Genomic DNA, 25,049 nt, shown 5'->3' with positions numbered 1-25,049 from the left:
CCCAGTAGGCCAGGCCAGAAAAACAGTATTTGGGACTCCCTTTAATTCCAATCCCACCTTCATCTGATCAATTAAGATTGATGATGGTATCTTCTCAGTATGACTTGACTGCTCCACCTCATCCTCTTAGTCTATCCATATTAGCTAGCCATCTTTCACGTTAACTCTCACATCACTGCCTCTGGTCAACAGCATCCCCACTTTTCAAAAGTCTACCACTTCCACCACCTCCAAAGATCTAAACCAATCACACTTCCTTGTTTTAAATACCACAAAGATTCCTACATAGAAGAACGCTCAAACTTTACCTTCCGGCCAATTCGACTAAACTTTTGGCCATTTCCCCAAAACATGTCATGATATTTCTTCTATCCATATGCTCTTTTTTCTCATCTCTCTAGTGACTATATCCCTCCCTTAAAACTTACCTCAAAGCACTATTTTTTGAAAAACCTTCACTGATCTCTAGAACAAGTCCTTGAAATGCCTGACAATGTTTTAATTATCATCTTCCTATTTCTGAGATTCTACATCATAGCTGTAATACAATATTCACAGACCTCAAATCATTAGTTTATGAACTGAAAGTTCATGAAAACTATTCAGATTTCCAAGTTAGGTTTTAAATCCACTTCAAATTTCTTAATGGAGGAAAACAAAACACACGCAAAACACTTAGGTGAGAAATTTTTTTTAAAAAAGAACTTACTGTTTATTGTTATCAATTACAAAGTTTATTTTATCTCCAGTTTCCAGCTGAACATTCCCTTCGACATCTTCAGGGGTGTAAGTCAGATAAAACACTTCCTGTGAATTAATAAATCATTATCACTATTTTGGCAGGATGCATATTCACTGTATACTGTGATTTACTTACTTAAAAACATCTTATACTGGCATTTTAAGCCAAATTTCTTAAAATTAAATGCTTTATGACAAGTAAGTTACTTTATTCATGTAAACACACACTTCCCCTCCATGGTGCTGATGACTTCTGCGAGTCCACAGCTGAGCAGCAATCCAACTTCAAAAAGCTTACACACGTGGAAGCATTTGCCCAGAGACTATAGTTACATTTCAAAAAAACCAATTTTATATAAGGCATTCCAAACAAAAAAAGCTGGTGTTAGTGCTTAAAAGAAACCAGAAAAAGATCCCCCCCCACAACCCCCAAAAAAGTGATTAAAAGGAACATTTTACCTTAATGTTCTAACTAAGGTCATACTTGGGCAAACTGACACTTGGAAGTCCTATGGAATTTTTCTTTTTAAATTTTTTGATTATGCTGCATTTGAAGCCTCTTAAAAACCAAATTTAAAACTGATTTTAACAATTGCAGCTTACGTTTTCTATTTTGAATTTTAAAGTACGCTTATAGATCACATGGTGGATCAGGCAAAGGTTTAAGAAAAATACACAAGTTTACCCCATTACGTTCGTAGCATACACTCCCTGTTGGACTCTGACCCGGGGCAGCTGGAGATTTACTCTCTAAGTTGTGAGGAACAGCGCACACAACCTACCAGTCAAAAAAAAAAAAATTTCCATTGCTAATCATTTCAGGAGCAGCACTGTGCAATATAAACTGAATTTTAATATCCTCTATACTATACACAGGGATGCATTTTAATATGATCCACAAGAGGATGTCATGCTGCCAAGTTTCAAACTTACAGTATGTAAATTGACTGTAAGCATTGACTCAGGGTTATATGTAAAAACCCAACTGAGTCTTGACCATATTTTTATTTCAGGTCAAGAAATGCCAGTGCTTTTGATTAATTTTAAAATAGTAATCTTTATATACTATAGCTCTCTTTCGTGCAAACTGAGGAGATGGGGAGAATCTTCCTTTTCTAATGTGAAAGATATGCAAATGCAGGGCCCTAAAAAAACAGAAAGCATCAAAGTCACTAACTTGTCCATTCATTCGTTCTTCAGGGAGGATTTCTTGTTTTATCTTCACCAGTTTAACAGCAATGGGTTTCCCAGTCCGCCGGTCCGATGATACTTCAAATTCAACATCATCTAAAATAAAGAATGTGTTATATTTGTTGAACTAATTTTTGCGAAACAATATATTGATTCCAAACTAAACATAGCATTTGAATCGCCTTAGACCAGTGGTTTTCAAAGCGTGGTCCCTGGACCAGCATTAACACCACCTGGGAGCTTAAAAGAAATGCAAATTCTTGGACCTCACTCTAGTCCTAGCCAAAGACAAACTCTGGGGATCAAGTATAGCAATCTGTTTGAACAAGCCTTCCACGTAATTCTGATACACACAAAATGTTTCAGAACCACCATCTTAGGCTAAGATAGCCATGTCTTAATCTTAGTTTTTATGGAAGTTACACATACTAAAAATGAGATCACTTAACAATCATAACCTTTGGCAAGTTTTTTTTTTTAAACTCCTCTGTACCTCAGTTTTCTCATATGTAAAAGGAGAATAATTCTTAACAAACAGGACTGCCATGAGGATTAACCAAAACAATGCTCCTATAGCATGCATCTTGTTAGCTATTATACTCTTTTCTCAAACATGTTTTTAAAAAACGCACAGAGGCCTCATAATTTCAGTCCTTTAGTAAGCCAAACACTTTAACACATAAAAATGTTTTTTTTTTTTTTGAGACAGAGTCTCCCTGTCACCCAAGCTGGAGTGCAGTGGCACAATCGAGGCTTACTGCAACCTCTACCTCCCGGACTCAAGCGATCCTCCCACCTCAGTCTACTTAGTAGCTGGGACTACAGGCACAAGCCATCTTCCCCAGCTAATTTTTGTATTTTTTGTAGAGATGGGGTTTTGCCATGTTGCCCAGGCTGCAAGCTGGTCTTGAATTCCTGCGCTCAAGCAATCCGCTTGCCCTGGCTTTCTAAATTGCTGGGAATACAGGCATGAGCCACCATGCCAGACCTGTGAAATAATTTGTATAGTGTCAGCCAAAATGAATTTCCATATAATCTAAGAGGTGACATTCTAAGAATTACTTTTTTCAGGTACTACCCCAAATAGTACCTGATAGAATAATCATAAGTAACACTATAACATTATAAAAGTTCAATATTCCTACTGGCTTAAAATCTTACAGGTAAACAGTCATCATTAGGGGGAACAAAGAAATCTTCCAAGCATTTATTGTAAATATAAACAAATATATCTTTTAAGGATTCTGCTGGTTTATACAGATATTCTTCAGTAAACAATACAATTGAAAGTCCAAAATGTTTTTATTTACATAAAACATTGTTTTGAAAAACACTCATGAACAAGTTGATATGCAAGACAAATTTTGTGATTACATTTTTACAAAGGAGAACTGACAAATTACCTCCTACTTTTAAGTCTTGCAGGTTGCCATTATACTGTGAACAGTGGAAGAAAAGTCTAGCTTGACGTTCTGAACACTGAATAAATCCGTAAGAGGTTAACAGTTTTTCAATAACCCCAGTTTCACGCAGTGCTGCTGAAGTACCATTAGGGTACCCATTATGTCCATTGTTGTGGAGAAGGTTTGGATCAAAGCTCATCTGTTTTAAAAACAAAAAGAATATATACGTATCTGCACATTATCTCCATAGCATATTATGTCTGGTTAATAAGTCACTAAATCTTCCATATAAAAAGGCAAAAAAAAAGTAAAATGAAAGGAAGATTATGGACTTTTATTAATGCAGCATTAATTTAGCTAATAAAACATTTCAGAGGAAACAATTTAAGTTATTATATTGGGGAACTGCCCCAAATTATGGTAGAATTTCCACTTACCAGACAAAAATAGAATTTCTGGGGTTTACTATTAACATATGACAACTACATCAGTAAATGCTGCCTTTACATAAACTGAAAATTACTAAAACAAATTCAGAACAAGGGTAATTAACATTAAGAGACAGTGACCACTAACTACCAAAGACTCTTAAGAGATTTGGTAACACTATTTTGAAACTTCAGCTGATACCTTAATACAATTTAGTAAGTCATGCATTTGGAAGGCATATTTCAAGTTAGTAAAGATTAACACAATAAAATAAACTTTCTATGCAATACTTAAACTAGAAAATCTCAGAGTAATTCATGCTTAGGTCCTTTAATGAAAGACTATCCAAAATAGTGTATTAGAAAACTTCTGAGACAACAAAACTACAAGACAGCAAAAGCATTTCCATTTAAAAAATGCTGAATCATTTCACAGGTACATTTAAAGACATCTTTACCTGAAAGAAACCCTTCACTTTTCACATACTGATGAAATCTGTAACTATCATTTCTTTCCCATTCTTTTTTTTTTTTTTTTTTTTTTTGAGACGGAGTCTCGCTCTGTAGCCCAGGCTGGAGTGCAGTGGCCGGATCTCAGCTCACTGCAAGCTCCGCCTCCCGGGTTCACGCTATTCTCCGGCCTCAGCCTCCCGAGTAGCTGGGACTACAGGCGCTGCCACCTCGCCCGGCTATTTTTTGTATTTCTTAGTAGAGACGGGGTTTCACCGTGTTAGCCAGGATGGTCTCGATCTCCTGACCTCGTGATCCGCCCATCTCGGCCTCCCAAAGTGCTGGGATTACAGGCTTGAGCCACCGCGCCCGGCCTCTTTCCCATTCTTTAGTGAAACAGGAGCTATTTAAAAGCAATATAACGTAATCTGCCTAGGTCATAAAATACTATCACATTGGATGTTCCATTTTCCTTTCTTTGAGTAAAACAACAAAAACTGTAACTGAAGCACAAAATAGGACGAAATCCTCAGCAAAGCCTAGGTCTATAATTTACCATAGTAATGACATTTCCAAATCCTTACAATTATGTTTTAGACCCTTTCATTGAAAATCTCATTTATAATCAGTATTTCCATTTAAGTGGGATATTGGACATTATTAATAAAAAGGATACATTTTCATTAGGAAAACAGAGTAACAAATTCTAGAAAGATAAACAAAAGTAGGAGTCAACGATATGTGTGGTCAAATCAGGTAAATTAAAGCCACCACACCTGTAGGTGGTTACGTTCTAATTCTTCTACACTAGCCACTGTTCTGTGTTTAACATATATTAACTCATTTAACTTTTACAAAAAAAAGTATTGTATTAGCCTCATTTTACCAATGAGAAAACAGACAAGAGAAGTTAAATGACTTGCCAAAGTCAAATAGAAGATTCAAACCAAGAAAGTCTGGCTCTAAACCAGGGCTTCTCAAATGAGAAGTTAAAATACAAAATCAGACTCAGTGCGTATAGGGATTTGAGATTTTCCATCTTATATTAAGATCCAAGGTGTTAATAATGCTTCTGATTCTTGGACATACTTTGAGCAAGGCCCTAATCTACTGGGTTATCTTTCAAGACTGAAGTTAAAAAAAATGATTCGGGAAGTTAGAAGGTGAGTCTGCAGGATATTTCAACCAGAATGAGTGGCAATCCTAGGTCATGCTCTTAACACAAAGCAAGGTAAGCTGAGAATGACTGCTTTCCTGACTTACAGATCTCTGATAAGTTGGGGTCCTCTTTTGTTTTTTAGTCCCAGATGAGGTAGAAGATGAAGATAAGGGTAAAGAAAGTGAAGGAGGGGCTGCAGGAGAGGGATGAGGATCTGACGACACAGTAAAAACGTTCTCCATCTCAAACAGCTGTTATAACATAGCATAATGTTGATAACTATGATCAATAACAATTTTGTGCACATTTCACAGTCAACCTTTATATATTTTTAGCTCGGGTTTAGCAAAATATAATTAATCAGATTTCTATCGACATAGGAAATATATAGAATTAACATTACTATAAAAGGTGAAATGTATTTTTTTTTAAGCCATTAAAACATACGACGATATCAACAATTCTGAAAATGCCACAAGGACTCTTGATGGTTGTTGGAGTGAGACTATTCAGTCCAATTTCTTTTCAATGCCAATCAACTTTAAATAGAACCTATCATTTTTAGTCACTAGTCTCCCTAAAGTACAGTACACACAGATAATCCAATGGGGTGTAGAATAATTGGGACTATTTCTCTGCCCAGAGATAAAAATGAGCTTTTATAAATATTTACTATGTATTTATAGTCTAGGTTTCACCGAGTTGGTATGTCAGATGGTATCATGTATTACTCAGGTATTCTGAGGGAAGAGTGGAGAACTCCGTAAGAGGCCGACAGTGAAGTCCTCACTCATTTGCTCTTGCTATATTCCAGTATGGCTGATAAGGAAATACACAAATTTAGTTATCTAGTGTAACTACACTACCTTCACAAATAGACAGATGAGGCCGGGTACAGTGGCTCACACCTGTAATCACAGCACAGGGAGGCCGAGGTGAGCAGATCACTTGAGGTCAGGAGTTTGGGACCAGCATGGCCAACATGGTAAAAGACTGTCTCTACTAAAAATACAAAATTTAGCCAGACATGGTGGCATGGGTCTGCAGCCCCAGCTACTCGGGAGGTGGAGACACGAGAATTGCTTGAACCCAGGAGGTGGAGGTTGCAGTGAGCCGAAATTGTGCTACTGCACTCTAGTCTGGGCAATACAGCAAGACTCCAACCAGAAAAACAAAAAAAGCCCAAATAGACAAACGGTTGAAAGATTCCCGCAGAAGAACCTCAGATGGAAGATAAGGCAAGCACATGTAAAGGGCATGGGAATTGACATTTCTATTCCTAGTACTAGTTCTTCAACCTCCACATTAAGAAACCATCTAACGAGATATGACAAGTATGCCAAAAAGTTAAGATCAAGACTATGATATGGATTTATATTAGTTGCAATACAATGCACTAAATGTTGATCCCCTTGATACTAATTCATGGTATTATAGAGCTTTATAAAATTAAACACTCAAAAACCAGCAATCCAGAACATAGTATTTCTAGCAAGAACAGAACATTTCTGCACAAGTAAACTTTTTATATAATATCTCTCACTCCACATTTTTCCTATTTATTTGTACCACTATGTTTTACAATGCAGACACAAAATTGTAATCACACAATTTATAAATATATACACTTATCGACAATACATGTTTTTAATTGACAAGCAGTATAAAATTACCTTGAGAACCATTATTCTAGATCACTGAGGGACTTTCAAGCTGTGCTTCTTTCATGTTTGTTTATTTAATTATTTACTTTTGAAGACACAGTCTTGCTCTGTCACCCAGGCTGAATTAATTAATTAATTTATTTTTGAGATGGAGCCTCGTCCTGTCACCCAGCCTGGAGTGCAGTGGTGCGATCTTGGCTCACTGCAACCTCTACCTCCTGGGTTCAAGTGATCCCCCTGCCTCAGCCTCCCAAGTAGCTGGGACTACAGGCATGCGCCACCAAACCCAGCCAATTTTTGTATTTTTAATAGAGACGGGTTTTCACCATGTTGGCCAGGTTGTTCTCAAACTCCTGACCTCAAGAGATCCGTCCCCCGTCTCTGGCGCCCCGGGCCTCCCAAAGTGATGGGATTACAGGCGTGAGCCATTGCACCTGGCCTCATGTTTGGACTATAGTTCTGATTACCATTAAACAAGAACACAATGATATTATCTGAAATATATATGCCTGAAAGCTGCAAAAAATCCATTCTCAAGTCTCCAATCCTGCCACACATCTCTGCAGGTAGGAAATAGAAATACTCTTTTTCTCACCCAAAGGGAGACTGAACCAGAATCAGAAAGCATCAAAGCTAATTTTCTTTTAAGACTCTAAATTGCTCCCCAACAAGACTGCTGGAATCTGGGCTCTACTGTTCGGGTCTCGTCTCATCCTTATATGCATAACAAAATAGCTGAAAAAGCTGTCCCCTTCTCCCAGAATCTTTGCTGACTAGAGCTCTCTTTCCCTAGCCTTTATCCATTTGGAGGATGCCTTTATTTTATTTTTCCAACGGGAAATGCACCACTCAAACAACTTTATATAAGACATGTGACACGTTAATACTTTTCAAAGAATTCCTAATAATTTGGCTAAACTATATTTTTATGGCATTGCAAATATTTCTTCATCAGCACCACCAAAAAACAAGCAAAATGGAAGTTATCACAAAAACAACACATAAAAGTAGAACACAAATGGAAGTAATTTAACAGATCCTTGTTTATAAAAAATTAAAGACACTAACAAAGCTGGTGGTAGGAAGGACCCAATAGGTAAATGTTACTTGGCTTCTTTTTCAAACAGGGGAAAACAAAATCCACAATTTAGTTGCTTGCCTAACAGCATATAAAAATGTATGCAAATGAAAAGTTTAATGTCTTAAAAAATATTTAAAAACCAGCCAGGCTCAGTGGTTCATGTTTGTAATCCTAGCACTTTGAGAGGCTGAGGTAGCAGATTGCCTGAGCCCAGGAATTTGAGACCAGCCTGGGAACATGGCAAAACGCTGTCTCTACAAAAAATATAAGAATTAGCCAAAATTAGCCGGAGGCCTATAGTCTCAGCTACTCAGGAGGCTGGGGTGGGAGGATCACCCAAGCCCGGTAGGTCAAGTCATGATCCTGACACTGCACTCCAGCCTGGGTGACAGAAGTGAGACTCCGTCTCAAAACAAAGACGACGACAATAAAACAAACAAAAACCCCAAAACACACAACACACACACACACACCCTGGATGTGTATATTTGTAAAATCTTTGCAAGGGAGGAACTTTCTAGATTTGAAATCAATTAAAAAAAAATCACAAGGGACTGATATCTGATTATAGAAAAAGCACAAGCTTTCATACTCAAACCTAGGGGGAAAAGTGTATATACACCAGAGTAGTACTGAAGATTCTAGGCAAATCAGTATAATTAAATTACCAGAATATAAGCTTCTTGAGGGGCATAACTTTCTATTAAAAGCTAAATCCCTAGATTTTAGATAAACAGTGCCTGGCACAGAGCAGGTGCTATGTTGAATTACTGATTAAGTGAGTAAATAAATCATCCTTGAATATCAATCATTAAACTTTAAACACAAAAGCTCAAAACATTAAACATAAAAAACCTCTGAATTTTTGCAATAAAATAATTCAGATAAAGCAAATTAATACTTTCATATACCAAATTAGCAAAGATGTAAGATTTTAAAATAATGAAAAAGTGAGCTAAGAACAACACATACACTTTCATGGTAGTAAATTGGTACAACATTTAGAAATGCAATTTAGCAACACGTATCAAAATGTGGAGATACTTTTCTTAACAACTGCATTGCAGAAAAGCTCTCCTGGGGAAATCTGAAATGTGAAAAAAGCTTTATGCACAAGTATTCTAACAAACATATTTTTGTAGCAAATTCCTGGAAATAATCTAAAGTCTAACACTTTATGGTTCAAGACGTCATTGCAACTTATGTAATGCTATGTGCTCATTGGAAAGAATATGTGGAAAATGCTTATTCTGTAATAGGAAATGAAACATCAGATATTTATACAGTATGATTTCAAATGTATTTAAAGACCAGAAAATCTACTTTAATGTTCACAGATGAGAAAACACTTAGCCATCTTAAGGGCACACTGCTAAAAATGGCAAATGTGGGAACAGAATCCAGTTCTGACTCCATTCTTAACCACTCCCTTATTCATTCAACCACAATTGAGTTCGTACAATGCATCAGCACTATTTTAGGTTCTACTCATATAGTAGGTAACACAACAAACAAATATCTCCAGCCTCATAAAGTTTAGACCTTCTACCCTTTCCTGCATATTTACTTTTAAAACTGAAGAAGTCATTAACAAAGTTAGTCCTCTTTTAATAAAAGCAAAACTGGAACAAATCTCAAGTCAAATTTAAACTTCATTTCTAACCCAAGAAATAAACTGAAGTTCCCTGAAGAACATAAAAGTCAAAAGACTGGCTTTCAGCCCTGACTCTCAAGTACTTCTAACATCTCTGGGATTTTGTCCTCAAAAGTAAAGTGGGAGCACCTAACTGGTTTCCAAGTTCCTTTGGGGAGAAGGGGTGGAAATCTATGCTTTGTAATTTATTACAAGATCTAAGTTGTTTTTCCCCACTAATCTGGTCTGCTTGGCTTCTACTGATTGTCAAACAATTACTTTAGAAAAGGTAGCCTATTTCACCGTAAGATCTTTAGAAAACCACCCTGTATTCTCAAACGTACCTCCCCTTGACTTCCACTGTTTCTTTCAATTTTCTTAACACAACCATTTTTCATACTAATTGCGGTCTCTGGATAGGTTCTAAATAATTATTCATTGAAGCGCATTTCACGACTATTCTTAACGTACCCGACCAATATAAGGTACTGAGTGATTACACCCCTTGATTCTGTAGACTGAAGTTTTATAACTTTGTAAAACTAAAAAATATCCCCATCATTTCTTCACAAATCACATTAGCAAAATCAGGTTTTCTTTCAGTTCCTCTGTAATGGATCATTTGTTCCTAAATAAAAAACTATAACCTAATGCTTTTAAAATGCCTTCTGTTGGTTAATCTAGTATTTCAATTTGGTGACTAATTTTAAATCATCAGACTCCTATCTTAATACCTGTCTCACACAGTTGTTGAGATAGTTAAATGAGTTGCTTCATGTAAAAAGCCTAAAATAAGTGCTTACGTAGCACACAGGTACTCACATAACTATTTATTAGGTCTCCGAAAAAAGCAGGGCAAGGATAGCATCTGGCAGCATACACCTGGAGACTTCTCTAAAATCAGTCTCTTACTAACCTCTTTTAATTGTTATCCATCCAACATTTCTCCATACTGACCATTATGCTATCATGAGCTACTCTGTCAAGTTTTTTATTCACTGGCTCTGGGGTTTTTGCTAGAGATGAAAAGTAAGCTCAACAGTTCCCACATCTGACTGAAAAATCAGGACACTGACAGTTTCTGTCATAGGTCTCTATTTGACTACTATCACACACCTAGTAACTAGCACCTTAGCAACTGCCAAGTAATCCTGTTACTTTCTCACTCATCTGGGGCTTCGGGTTTCTCTGCTTTGCTATGTTTCAAGTATGAAAATTATTGCATTCAGCAGAAAAAAACTAGGAGCATGACAGGAATTTTCTAGTTTTGCTTTCCTCTTGTCTGTCACCTTTAGACTACCTGGCTCAAATCATTCACCAAACAATTCAGGTCTATTTTCACATGTCAAACAAATGTTTCACAGTCCTTGTTCTTTCTTGCCATTTTATGGCTAATTCTACCCTTCCATATGTGTTTGTTCCTAATTATGTATTATTTTTACTGACTTTACAAAACCCCCCTTTAAAATCTGGGGGTTCCATTGCATTACCAAATCTGTTTCCTTAGGTGTGTGTCCCCTTTCACTGAACTATTTCACAACTGTACAACCATGGCCATGTTTTACTGCTAAAAATCTTCATCCCAATTGTGGTTTCTTTGTAACTATGTAAACATGTAATTTTTAGACAGCTATGGATACATTTATATATTAAAATGTTCATGTAGTAAACTAATATTCAGAATACAAAGATTACGCTAAACAAAAAGCATTTCTTTAAATCTATTTCTATAAATCATGTCAATGAAATGAAAGCCTTAATATCTAATCTTGCCAGGCACAGTGGCTCACAAGGTCAGGAGTTCGAGACCAGCCTGGCCAACATGGTGAAACCCCGTCTCTACTAAAAACACAAAAAATCAGCCAGGTGTGGTGATGCACGCCTGTAATCCAGCCTGGGCAACAGAGCAAGACTCATCTCAAAAAAAAAAAAAAAAAAAAATCTAATCTTTTATCCTTCAGAACATAAAATTGTGGTTTCAATTTGTGTTAATCTTCCTTAGCTAATCCAACAGAATCCATAACAACTAGTCTAAAACTCTAAAATTATTCTTTAAAAATCAGCTAAGGTAAGAAGAAACAAATAGAAAAACTAAATGGTACAGTTACCTTAAAATTAAGTAACTGTCTGTTTATGAGACATAGATAATATTACTAGTTTTTAGTTAAGGAATATTCTAGTGCACAGTAAGGTCATCAACACTATTACATAATCCTTCAATAAATTGGAAATAAAGTCCTAAGTGCTTCTTGAAATAGCAGTGAAGCTTTTGTAACTGCACAACTTACTTTCATTCTTCATTTTATTTGACCTCTGTAGCATTTAAAAAAATGTTTACCATTGACTTCTTGAAATTATCTTTGGTGCTTCTTCCTGACTTCTACTTCTTTGCTCTCTTCATTGGTGCTTCTTCCTTTGTTACCTATAATCTGATGACTTCTTTCTGAATTCCTTTATGTCTACTAACTTTAGAAAATCTGGAAACTAAAGATTAAAGAGGAAAATTGCTCTTCATAAGCCAACCTTCAAAGTTAACCACTGTTTAATATTCTGTACTAGCGTATTTCCTTCAACTTCAGATTGCTAATGACCTCAATAGATTTCCACTATATATTTTAATATCAGTAAGTTACTATGCTAACTTCCCTATTCCTATGAACAATGGTTTCTAGCTTGGACAACTGGATTTCATAAAGTCATTCCCTCTACATTTACCTTCAGAATCAACTGGTCTCCAAGTCCTCACTTCTATCATCAGAACATTCAGCATCTACCTTTTTCTCTACCTAAACCTTAGCTTTTATCTTCCTTATACTCGATCCACTGCTTTTGGCAGATTTTCCCATCCTCAGCCTTTCCCTCAAAAGTGTCACCATTTGTCTTTTAAAGGTACACTTCTGAATATTACTTTAAAATGTTAAGCAATAAAGCTATCTTACTTTTGGGGGAAAAACCCATTAAGCCCTTGCTTACAGACATCTGATGGCTCTCCTAGAGAATAAAGACAAATGTATTGGGCCAAGCCTCCAGCAAACTTCCCTTTCGTAACTCTCCCCACAAAATTGTATTCTCTACTTTGTTCATAATGAACAACTTAATATATACCATGTGCTTTCAGGTCTCCCTGAATCTGCTAATTCTGTTGTCTCTATACCTCTACCAATGTCTCTTCTCCCTCTTAACAAGGTACTACTCACCTTCAAATATCCTTTCTCTGTAGGCTTTCTTTACCCTCCTTCCTTACCTTCAAGGGAACAGCTTCAGTTATATTCTTAATATTTTATGAATATCTTTTAGCCTATATTAAACTGTGATCCTGTGTAACAAATCGTCCTGTATTGCAGGTCCACTAATATCTTATTCACTCATTATATTTCAGCACTAGCAATGCCTAACAATACAGTAGGCATGTCAACCATTCTTTCACAAATATGCACTGTATACCATTCATAAATATGCACTGTAAATGTAGGTATGGACATAAACCAAGGTTCTTCCCTCAAGAAGCTAACATTGAAGAGAGAAAAACAGATGTCAGTAACAAATATCACCAAAGTTTCACAGACCCTCGTGGAAAGACTGCAATGCATTCTTATTTGAAATCCTAACTTCTAAATAGTACAGACAGAGCTTCTCTAAGAGACCAGTAAGTCGAGAGATCAGCATGTATTAATATAATCTGGTGTGAAAAATCTGTTTTGACCATAAACACTGTCCTTATCTAACAAGAGATAGTGTTGATATTTCATACTAGTTGAGAATAGAAAAACTGTCTTCTGAATACCTTTAGAAAAGAACAAATAAAGATTTTATATTTGACCAAATAATCAGGAAATCCAGAATTATGGAACTGATTCTTAATAGGAAATTACAAACCTACCTCGCAGTGATAATCGAATATTGCACTTTCAGTAGTATTTGCTGATTCTTCTTTTCAGCACACGTTTCAAAGGATGAAAGTTGCTAGTATTAAAAAAAAGAGCGAGAGAAAATGATCTACCAAGCTAATAAAGAATACAACTGCTGCTGTACCGGGCAATCTCACAGTACAGCACTGAAGAAAACAAAGACTACTAGCAGCGTTGGGAAGTGCTCTTTCAAAGCTGTTGAGTAGGCACAAACTTCTTGTTTCAGATCAAGTGTTGTGTCTTCAACTTAAGTGTACTCTTCTTTGGTCTTGTTAGTTGTTACGAGGTTTGTTCCTTGCCTGATCTGAACTTGAAGCAGCAGTTTCAGGTGGTAAAGTCTGTTCTGTTACACTTCATACTAGAGGTAAAAAATGAAGACATTAAGTATAACATATATAAAATAATCAGGGACAGTGGGTGAGAAGAGGGACGAACTCATTTCATTAACTTAGAATCATAGGTCATGCAAATAATACAGAAAACCTGGAAGCATGCTCATTTGATGTTATTTGGAGCAATCTCTCAAGTACTAACAATTACCTCCTTTGGTATCTCATACCCAAGACCTCAAATTATTCCATAGTCTTTATTGACCTCTTCCCCCAAATAAGCTCAGTTACATGGCATAATATTTAATTTAGTGCAAGTATTTTTTAATGATCTAGCTCTGTGGAAAATATAAAAGAAGTCCCTGCCATGAAGGCATAGACAATCTTGCTGAGAACACAAGATTTATACATGAAAAAAAACAGAGTATAGGACAAAAACGCCAAAAATTATTTTGCTCAATTAGCATCTAGATATCTATTATGTCACAGACTATCTAGAAATATTACTTATTGTTTATCCAGAACTGCATGTGCATCAAAACAACATGGCAAGTATAGAGAAAGCTTTTAAATAAGTGGAATTTGAACTGAATCTGGAAAATCAGGCAAATAGCTGAGTGTTCTAGGCATGAAATAGCACGTAAGTCAAGCTAGAATATGCCACTAAATTCTAAGTTTCTTGAGAGAAGCAACCATGCATTCTATGATTTTCTAAGCCTGGCATCAATGAAGTCTTCTGCATGAATGCCCGTGGCAACAGTGTGGCTTGTTGTTTCAGAGGAAAATCAACAGGCTAGCCTGGAGAACAGAGAACTGGGCTGAAGTGAAATAGGATATGTAGTGTGACAGGTGTAGTGAAGCCAGATTATGAAGCATTTCAACTTGATGTAACAGGAAACAGTGCCTTAGTTTTTGATGAAAGTGGTATTAAGTCTTGAAATCCTATAGGAGATGACTTAGTGAGCAAATAGAAATCTCATTTGCACTGCTGCAGTAAATAGATGAGAAATGTCTATAGAAGAGAAATAAAATGTATTTGTCAGTAAAAATTACATTTCTGCTTTATATTAGCTATAAAATAAACAACTATTTTGCACTGAATCCAAAGTTAACCAAATGGCGTTAACGAAAATTATTTCTACAGGGAGAAGAAAAAGGTGGACATGCTGAGAAATGGATAATATATTTGAAAACATCAGAAGAATGATTATCAGGTGAGAGATCAGAGCTGATGAAACAGCTCAGACCAGAAGAGCGTAATCTCAATCACTGGTACTAGTAAATACCACGAACAAGTTATTTAATCTCTCTAGGTTTCACTTTCCTCACATGCAAAATAAAAACTCAATAATAGCTGATCTGGCCATTTTCTATTATCTAACATCCCATGACTTTATATTGTTCCTTCAAACATCAAATGTTACATACACTTGTCTGATCTTTCAACTTTATATCATTCTATTACCCAGACTAGATATATGTCTGAGGGTAATGGTGCTCAAATACTTGGGAAGCTTTAAAAAAAAAAAAAACCAAAAAAAACCAAAAAAACCCCAAAAAAACCTATGCCCAGCCCCCACTCAGAGGAATATAACTGGTCTGAGGTAGGGCCACTTTAACTGTCTTGATTCTTCCCCTCTCCATCGCCATATCCAATGTTGCAAGTTGCGTTAGTATTTCCCTCACGATATCGTTTGTATCCATCTCTTGTCCTACTAAATGACGTATTTTAGCTCAGGTGTCTAATATATCCGCCAAATTCCAGTGTACACACTTTCCATTTTCTGTCACATACCACCACCAGACTATCAAAAAACTTGAATTTTGGCCAGGTGAGCTGGCTCATGCCTGTAATCCCAGCACTTTGGGAGGCCTTGGCAGGAGGATTGCTTGAGCCCAGGAGCTCAAGACCAGCCCGAGCAACGTGGAGAAACCCCATCTCTACTAAATATACAAAAAATTAGCCAGGCATGGTGGTATACGCCTGGAGTCTCAGCTACTGAGGACTGGGAAGTCAAGGCTGCAGAGACCAGGACAGCGACACAGCACTCCAGCCTGGGTAACAGATCAGAACCTTGTCTCAAAAAACAAAACAAAAACCCTCCAATTTCACTTCTCATCTCCCCTATCAAACATCTTCAGTTATTTTTCCACCACTCTAGATGGGAAGTTTTTAATCCTGGCTATCCACCGCCCCCAGCAACCTTAAACAAACAAACAAAAATAAACAAAATCAAAGCCTGAGTCCCATACAAAGATTCTAAATTTAACTACACTAGGTTAGGTGCCAGGCATTGTTATCTCCCCCCACCCCCCAACCACAAATCTGCCCCAAGTGTTTCTGACTTCCAACCAAAATTAAGAACTACTATTCCAGGTGTCTCCATTCTACCTCCCATTCGTACTCTCTACTGTGTTCCAGTTCTCCCAGAAGTCCATTACCTTGCCTAATCCTTAAACACAACTCTTGGGAAATTCCTGAATTCTAGCCACCTTTGTTTATATGGGTCTTCCCACAAAAAAATACTGTTGTGATCTTCAAGGTGACAAAAAGCCTTTCTTGACCATTCTAGCAGACTCATTAATTCCTACTAAAGAATGGTGCAGTAACATCCACTGCCTGCATCAAGCAATTTGCAGCAAGTGGTACCAAGCAATTTCTGTACTTTGTTTACTTCATGTTTTTATGTATCTTGTTCCTCCAATTCTATTTCAAATTTCTGAGAGGTAAACTCAAACTTCTTTATCACAGCCTCCTTTAGCACCTAATACAGTGCTGCCATAAACAACCAAAGGAAAAAGGTAGTTAATCCTTAATAAGCAAAAGGACACCACAATTCAAGTGTAAACAGTTATACCACCTTTAATTGTATGAAGTTTTAATTATCCAATCAAGAAATAATCTCTTCTTTAAAAAATACGGACTGTGTATATTGGTTTTATCTTAATACTTTAGGTCTATTAATGAACCCAAAGAACTCAAGACGGAGAAAGCAAGTTATCTTGAAAAACTTGAACTGGATTAACCCAGTCTAGGTTGTTGTATTACATTAAGAACCGTCAATTCCAAGATACAGTAACACAAAAAGAGATTTCTGGAACCGAAACTCTGGAGTATTGCAGGGCCATTCTTAGGCACTAATGAGGTCTATTAGGAGCTACTAAAGCTCAAACGAACCCACCAACAGTCATGAATAATTTACTGGCCGAATTAACATCTTCACAGCTTCTGCAGTTAAATAAATGTTTTTCAATTAAATTAACACTTACTGAAGAACTTCAAGGTATTGCTCAGGCATTTTAATATAAATGGCTATCCACTCATGCCCAGATTAACATTAATTGGTGCTACTAACCAACTCTTTTGCCTTAACCCTAGGAACGTAAGTGCATCTCCTCCATCCACCTAAAAGCTTGAAACTTAAGTCACACAGAACACTGGGTATTGGGCTGGGGCGGTGGCTCTCGCTTGTAATCCCCAGCACTGTGGCAGGACGAGGTGGGACGATTGCTTGAGACCAGCCTGGGCAACATGGTGAGACGCTGTCTCTACAAACAATTTTAGAAACAAAAAATAAATTCACTGGGTGTGGTGGCACACACCTGTAGTCCCAGCTACTCCAGAGGCTGAGGCAAGAAGATCGCTTAAGTCCAGGAGTTTGAGGCTGCAGTGAGCTGATTGTGCCACTGCACTCTTCCCTGGGCGACAGTGAGACGCTGACTCAAAAAAATCACCCCCACAAACCCACCATAGGGTACCAATAAAAACACTAGTGAACAATTTAAATGTGTATCTGAGAATCTCCCTGAGTGCTAAGTAATCAACTCCTTTTCCCTTTGCTCAGCATGGAAATAGCAGTATTACTTAATCACTGCAATTTCCACTTCTCGGGTTCAAGCGATTCTCCTGCCTCAGCCTCCCGAGTAGCTGGAATTACAGGCGTGTACCACCACGCCTGGCTGGCTAATTTTTGTATTTTTAGCAGAGAGGGTTTCACCACGTTGGCCAGGCTGGTCTCGAACTGACCTCAAGTGACCCACCCGCCTCAGACTCCCAAAGTGCTGGGATTACAGGTGTGAGTCACCCCACCTGGCCACCACCTGTTTTATTTCATGTCTTCCTCAGTTGGCTGTTTTACCTCAAAGGCCTAGCATAAGCCATGACATAGTAGGCACTAAATCAAGAGGTTAAACTAACACATTTATGTGGTAAGTAATCCATCTAAAATGTATCACACTACCTAGTTTATTATTTTGACAAATTATTTTGAAAGTATGGGCAGCACTGACTTTGGGAAAAGTTAATAAAAGGCTAAGCCAGTCTACAAAAGTCTGCTCACCTAACCCACTTCCTTCAGGCAGTGTCTTCTTTTAGGCGGGAAAAACAAAGACCCAAATAGGTAGCATAGGACTGAAAAGTTTCTCTATTGCCTGACATTTCATTGAGCACCAGTTTATAACTGAAGTGCTTAATAGGTCTTAATTCATTTTCACTTTAGGATCTAAGGTAAATGATAAAGTCTAGATAATTAACCAACCTAAGTCACCTGTTGAGTAAAAAATAAACTCAAACCGACTCAGCTATCTTTTTGTATCTGTTTAGTAGTAACAACTGTACTGGATTATTATCTAAACAGCTACTGAGATATTTAAAACTATCTATCACTTAACTGCTTATACATACACCCAGAAGTCTAATACTTTTAAGCAGGACAAATGGTAGTGTGGGAAGATGCTGAAGAAACACTCTAGACACATCAGAAAACAACACAGACCAGCAGTGTCCAACAGAAATACAGTGCAAACCACATGTGTAATTTTAATTCTAGTAACCATATTACAGTCAAAAGAAACAGAAGGAATTTTAATTAAATATCTTAGTTAACCAATTATATCCAAAATGTTATTCTCTACAGAATCAATGTAAAAAATTGACACTTTTACATTCCTTGAAATCCAATGTTATTATACAATCACAGCACATTTCAATTCAAACTAGCCACACTTCAAGTGCACAACAGCCACACGTGGCTGGCAGCCACCATGTTCCACAGAGTAGGTATAAACTGAGCAGGGGTCTAAAAAAGCACTATTGTGCCAATTAGCAACAGGAAGTAAATGTAAGGGTCTTGAGCAAAGATTTTCACTAATAAAAGTAGGCAGTATCTAGCACAGAAGCTTGTTGTTACTAAATTGGAGAAACAGAAATGCAAATAACTGGTTATGTACTGATTGTAGCTGCAAATCAACGGATAGCTTACATGTGCAACATATGGCAACTGATAATTTTCAGTCACACAGTTTTACCTCAGCATAAAAGGACATTAAAATATTTAAAAGTTTTGTGTTCTTTTTAACTAGGTACCCACACATGCAAGTGGAAAACATTCTAATATCAAAACAAAGGAATTTTTAAAATCCTGACTGGGCAGAAGGGTTTAACAGCAAGTCACTCTCACCCATAGTAGTTTCACCACTTAAGACAGTCTAGCTATTAAAGCTTACAAAATAGATCTCAAAGTGCTTCCTCTTCTGTTTTCTGCAAAGACAAAGCTAAGAAGAAAGCACATCAATTCTTTGTGTTTAACAAGATCAAGATATTTATCTCATTTTGCAATACAGTCCTGAAATGCAATTCCTCAAAAATCTGTCCAAGAGAACATCGGTCCAAAATTTCCATGTTTTAACTACCTTGTCGAAAGTATGGCTCTCACAACAGTTTCAATAGACTTAGTGCCACTGAACTCTACAATAAAAAACATTGGAACACTAAATGTTATGTATATACTCCAGCATAATTTGATATTTTAGCATTTTGTTTGTATAAAACAAAAATCGATGGCCCTACACGATGTGTCTTCGCGGGGGGGGGAGGGAAAAATAAGGGTAGGGGATAAAGCCGGACTGCACATCAGCTTTCACACTTTCAATTTTGATTTGCTAGGACTTCACCAGATTTTCACCCACACTCGCTAAAGGTCATACTTAAGTCAGAACTTACTCACAAAAAAAGAAAACCTATCTTCTGTGCCTCAAATACTTTAGTTTTCAACTCAGCTGCTATAAATACTCATCTCGATGGTAAACATCCAGAACAGCTGCAAAACCAAACTATTAGCTTCTCTTTTATTTTAGTCCCAGGGCTAAAACGAAACAAAAAGAAAGCCGAATATTTATCCAGGTTTTATGACTCAGGTATATGCCTATTCAAGTATATAAACCCCCTCCTTACCCACACCAAGGATATACATTATTGGATATCAATACCAAAATAAAATCAAGGTATGTATTACAGTGCCCCTCAATGTAGTATCAAGAATGTTTGCCTTTACTCAAAATGAAAATTACTCAGCATTTTAGAAAAGTGTAGCTTGTATTTGTGGGTTACAATTTGAAACCTACATTTTAAAAAAGTAGGTTAGTAGCAGTGGCTGAGAACTGCCAGCTCATACCAGCCTGATGAAAATTTAAGCCTCTCAAAAAGATTTAACTACCACAGTGCCTTTGAGCATTCTCCCTCTCCGCCCTGCCTCCCAACTGTTTAAAGAGCGCCACATTCTTTTACTCATTTAAGGTGCAAAACACGAAAATTAACTTGCCTAACAACGTTCAGATTTTCTTTGCAGATTGAAGCCTGTTTCAGGGAGCGTTCTCTGCTTCACCTGTGAGTTAAACAAGACGGCCGCCATCTGGGTGTTTCTAAGGGAAAACCTTAAAGCAAAAGAACCTTGGCACTAAGATTTCGTATTGATAAAACATCATGGTAAAAATTTGAAGCTGTCTCCCACGGGGGAACTTCAAAAAATTCTACATACAATGACGAAGCCAGGCAGTTCATTGCACAATGTGGGCCAGGCGCTGGCACCATCAGAGCTAGAGGAGGTGGAAGGGAGGACACTACTGAGCTTTCAAAAAGGCGCACGCCCTTTCCTCAAGATAGAGGGGTGGGAGCCACGTGCCTAAAAGATTAGGGACTGGTTCCCTTTCCCAAGAAGCCGAAGGGGAGACAATGCGGGGAAGGTTGGGTGCTGAGACCCTGCTCTAGGTGACTGGAGTAACGATGTCAATTCCGCCACGCTGCTGTACCAGATGTGGCTGGGGAAAGCTGTCTTTAAGCACTACCCCTAAATATCTAGATGGAGCGGGGTCTCAGTCTATACACAAAGAAGGCGCCACTGCCGCACTGCGCTCTGGTACTGGTAGTCAGATTCCCAAGCAGGTAATGGCCAGCAAACTATAGGGTCCAGAGTCAAAGCAGGCCCCTCTTCTCGGTCTCAGGCTCTTCCAACCTCACACAAAGGACCGCGCCACCACCCCCTCGCCCCGCCCGCCGGGACATGTAGTTCCCATTTCCCCAGCCAAGCGGCAGATGGGGAAGCCGCCAGACTACAGCTCCCAGCAGCCTCCGCGCCCGAGCCCCGCACCCTATGCCTCCATCTTGGCTGCGGTCGGAGCCTCCATTTTCGCTCCCTCCCCCCACTTTAGTCACCACCACCACTACCAAAACGCGCAGCCGGCTGGCCTCGACTCCTGGTTTCAGCTCTGCGACCTGACGTGAGGCCCAGGCAGTTGAACGGGAGACGTATGAAAAAGCTCAGGGCAGGGAATTGGGGTGCATTCTTCCCCACCTAGAGCTCTACGAGTGCCTACCTTGACTCAGAAAGCTTTCCCCTTAGCCTTGGTCTTATTCTCAGCCCTTCCCCTGGGTTTTTGCTACCCCCAGTTGGACCCTGAGGTCGTACTCACCCCAACAGCTCAGCGCCCCCTCTCCAGCGCCGCCATAAGCAGCACGGCCCGGTACGTAGGAATAAATCTCGCTTCTCTCGCGAGAGTTGCGCGCTCCGAGCTCGTGCACGAGAAGGGGCGGAGTGAAGCGTACTCTCAATACGCTTGCGCAGCAGGGCTGAGTGACGCCAAGCAGTTTGCTGCACTTAACCACAACCAACATGGTGGCTGCATTCCCTTACATTCCTTCTTGGGTGTGCTGCGGGAAGCAATCTGGGTGTTTACTGACTCCTCCTGGACACTACGGGTGGCGGGTAGCTTTAGGCGTCTCTAGTCTTTGAGCGTTTGAATACGTTTTAGCCCACAATAATGGGGTAAACCTTGAAGGCGAACAATTCTGAGGGCATATCCAGGAGTCATAAAAAATGATTTATCTTTTCGCAGCAAAAAATCCAGAAGGGCCTCACACTCGTTTCTTCTCATAGTGCAAGCATTCTTTCTTACATCTACTGCATTAGACGAATTTCATTAGTATAGAGTCAGTTTTTTAGCAAGGTAATTTGGAAATCTAAATGAGACCTTTGTTTTCCACGAACAACATTGCAACAGATGCACAAGAGTGAGCAAGGCTGCATAATCACTAAACAAAATGAAACAAATTCAGTCAACTGACCTTTCAAGTTACCAAAGATATTCCTGTTGTGTCAGGTAATCAAAGAGGGTGAATCAGTAATTAAAAGGTTGAAATAAGAGCAAAGAGATGATTCATCCAATGGGGGAAGAGGGAAGGAGGAAAATGGGTAATTATGACCACAGGAAGTTCAATGGATTATCCCCTGTCAGACAGTACAGCATGCTCCTCTGGTGAGAGGAATGCTTTTCCCAGATTCAATGCTTCTATTTTCACAGATTCACTGGCTCTCTCACTTGACAGTATTGGAAAAATAATGAGCAGCCAGTCTCCTGAGTACTCTCCTACCCACTTTTTGCTTACAACACATTTATTTGACATGTTGTATGTGTAATCACTGGGAAGTGTACAGTTGTAAAGAAAATCGGATGTAGTCTTGTCCTCAAGGAACTTTTAGTCTAGCATCATTAATGATCACAAAAATAAATCCAAACGTACACACTGGAATAAGTGCAATGACGGAAAGATAACCTTCAATTCAAACCTCTTGAATTCTAAGAGGAGGCCGTGTCCCATTTCTGTTTAAAAATTTCTCTCCACCTTTGTTGCTGGTGTCCGGTCCCATGTATAACACCTCAAAAGTGCCCCTTTGCTCTCTCTGATGCCTTCCCACGCTTTCCTAAGCACAAATATTTGCTTCATTTTCAATGCTTTCATAGCTCACTCTATTGTAATTATTAGTTTTTACTAGGTAGTAATACTCCAGCACAGAGCTTATGACATTCATCTTTGCATCCCTGGTTGCTGACAGTGCCTGGTCTCGACAACTCTCAAAAGTTTGTTGAATAAATAGCACTGGACAACAGTATGATAAATTGTTAGAGATTGGAATGTATTTCTGGGAAAGTACAGAATGTAAACTTTTTTTTTTTTTTCAGATGGAGTTTCACTCTTGTTGCCTAGGCTGGAGTGTGATGGCATGATCTTGGCTCACTGCAACCTCCGCCTTCTGGGTTCAAGCAGTTCTCCTGCCTCAGACTCCTGAGTAGCTGGGATTACAGGCGCACACCACTACACCCAGCTAATTTTTGTATTTTTAGTAGAGACGCGGTTTCACCATGTTGGTCAGGCCAGTCTTGAGCTCCAGATCTCGTGATCCACCCGTCTTGGCCTCCCAAAGTGCTGGGATTACAGGCGTGAGCCACCATACCAGACCTAATTTTGCATTTTTAGTAGAGATGGAGTTTCTCCATGTTGGTCAGGCTGGTCTACAACTCTCTGCCTCAGGTGATCCGCCCACCTCGGCCTCCCAGAGTGCTGGGATTACAGGCATGAGCCACTACGCCTGGCCCAGAATGTAAATATTTCAAACTAGCTGTTTTTTTTACTTCACTCAGTTCTTAAATCAAGATCTCCCCTTCCTGCAATACAGCTGGTCTGTGTATTCTAATCAAATGTTATAGAGAAACTGTACCAGGCTCTTGCACTAGATATGAGGTCATGTGAAACTAATTAGGCAATTAGGTAATTCTACTTTTAGCATACATTCTCAAATATCACAGCAATAGAAAATGTAAAAAAAAAAGTCTCACTAAATTCTATCAATACAATTACTGTTAATAAGAAAGGATAAAGCCTTGATTTCTACCATTACACATAACTTCTGAAAACCTTCTTTAATTATATGATCATTTCATCATCGTCATTCTGAATATATCACAATTGCCTTTAAATTCCTTTAAATTCCTCCTTGTTCCAAAATTAATATCGATTTACATTTATCACAAAATGCAAATCTGTATAAACCCAGAAATATACACTTTAGCTTCTAATGCATTAAAGAAAGTAACAGGTGGAGCAATTTGATGTAAATCACAAGTGAAAATGATTTACTCTTTCTACAAGTAAAACCCATAAATAGAGGTAGGTTTCATTGTTAGATCACTACGTAATGATTTTTTTTCAGATGAATTTTGAAGTCAAATCAAAAACTGAAAAATTGTGGTTATCTTTTTATTTTTTTAAAATTAAATCAGAAACTTGTTAAATCACTGGAAAACCATCTCCTATGCAACAGGGTGACATGGATTTTGGGAAGATAGTCTGTTAAGGAACCATCAGAAAAAAAATTTCAGAAATTATTTTTAGTTATTCATCATACTTAGTTTTCTACTCTGAAAGACTTAAGACAATGAAATTGATAACGGTTGTGTGCTTTTTTTTCCCTCTACAATAATAAATAAGCACATTATCTCTGAAGTCTACTTTAGAATCAAAAGTAAACATTTCTTACAGTTTGTAAGGTTTTCTTGAGCAGTGGTGGGTGAGATTTTTGTCATTTCTCTGTCAAATGAGAAAAATTCAGTCAATGTAGAGCTGTTTTAAAAAATTAAATAAGGCTAAATTTATTGCAGGTTTTAAGAGTTGTTTTTATTCTGACATGTCCTCCCTGTTTAGAAAAACTAAAGAGGATCTTCTTTTTTAAAATTATGATAGGCTGGGCACGGTGGCTCACAACTGTAATCCCAGACTTTAGAAGCCAAGGTGGGAGGATCACTTGAGCTCAGGAGTTCTAGACCAGCCTGGGCAATGTGGCGAACCCCCGTCTTTACAAAAAAATTAAAAATTAGCCGCGCGTGGTGATGCGTGTGTGGTCCCAGCTATTCAGGAGGCTGAGATGGGAAGATTGCTTAAGCCTGGGAGGTC

General features: G+C 38.2%; 1 protein-coding gene across 12 annotated transcripts in view; it reads right to left on the bottom strand.

Moving 5' to 3' along the window:
- CSDE1 (cold shock domain containing E1) overlaps positions 1-21,792 on the bottom strand; it is a 39,556-nt gene extending 17,764 nt beyond the window's left edge. The window contains exons 1-8 of one of the 12 annotated variants that reach the window (XM_077950563.1): positions 21,734-21,792; positions 20,587-20,698; positions 13,631-14,016; positions 5,477-5,623; positions 3,336-3,534; positions 1,919-2,028; positions 1,427-1,519; positions 710-807 (exon numbers count right to left, since the gene is read on the bottom strand). In XM_077950563.1, the coding sequence (XP_077806689.1) occupies positions 710-807; positions 1,427-1,519; positions 1,919-2,028; positions 3,336-3,534; positions 5,477-5,614 (638 nt within the window). In that variant the 5' untranslated portion in view covers positions 5,615-5,623; positions 13,631-14,016; positions 20,587-20,698; positions 21,734-21,792. The remainder of the gene's footprint in view (positions 1-709; positions 808-1,426; positions 1,520-1,918; positions 2,029-3,335; positions 3,535-5,476; positions 5,624-13,630; positions 14,017-20,586; positions 20,699-21,733) is intronic. The other 11 variants (XM_077950576.1, XM_077950578.1, XM_001111655.5 and 8 more) reach the window with 11 other exon arrangements.
- Positions 21,793-25,049: the final 3,257 nt, after the last annotated feature.

Source organism: Macaca mulatta, chromosome 1 (assembly GCF_049350105.2).
Source record: "Macaca mulatta isolate MMU2019108-1 chromosome 1, T2T-MMU8v2.0, whole genome shotgun sequence".
NCBI lineage: Eukaryota > Metazoa > Chordata > Mammalia > Primates > Cercopithecidae > Macaca > Macaca mulatta.
Note: the sequence above shows the minus strand (reverse complement) of the source record. Positions and strands in the feature narration are given on the sequence as shown.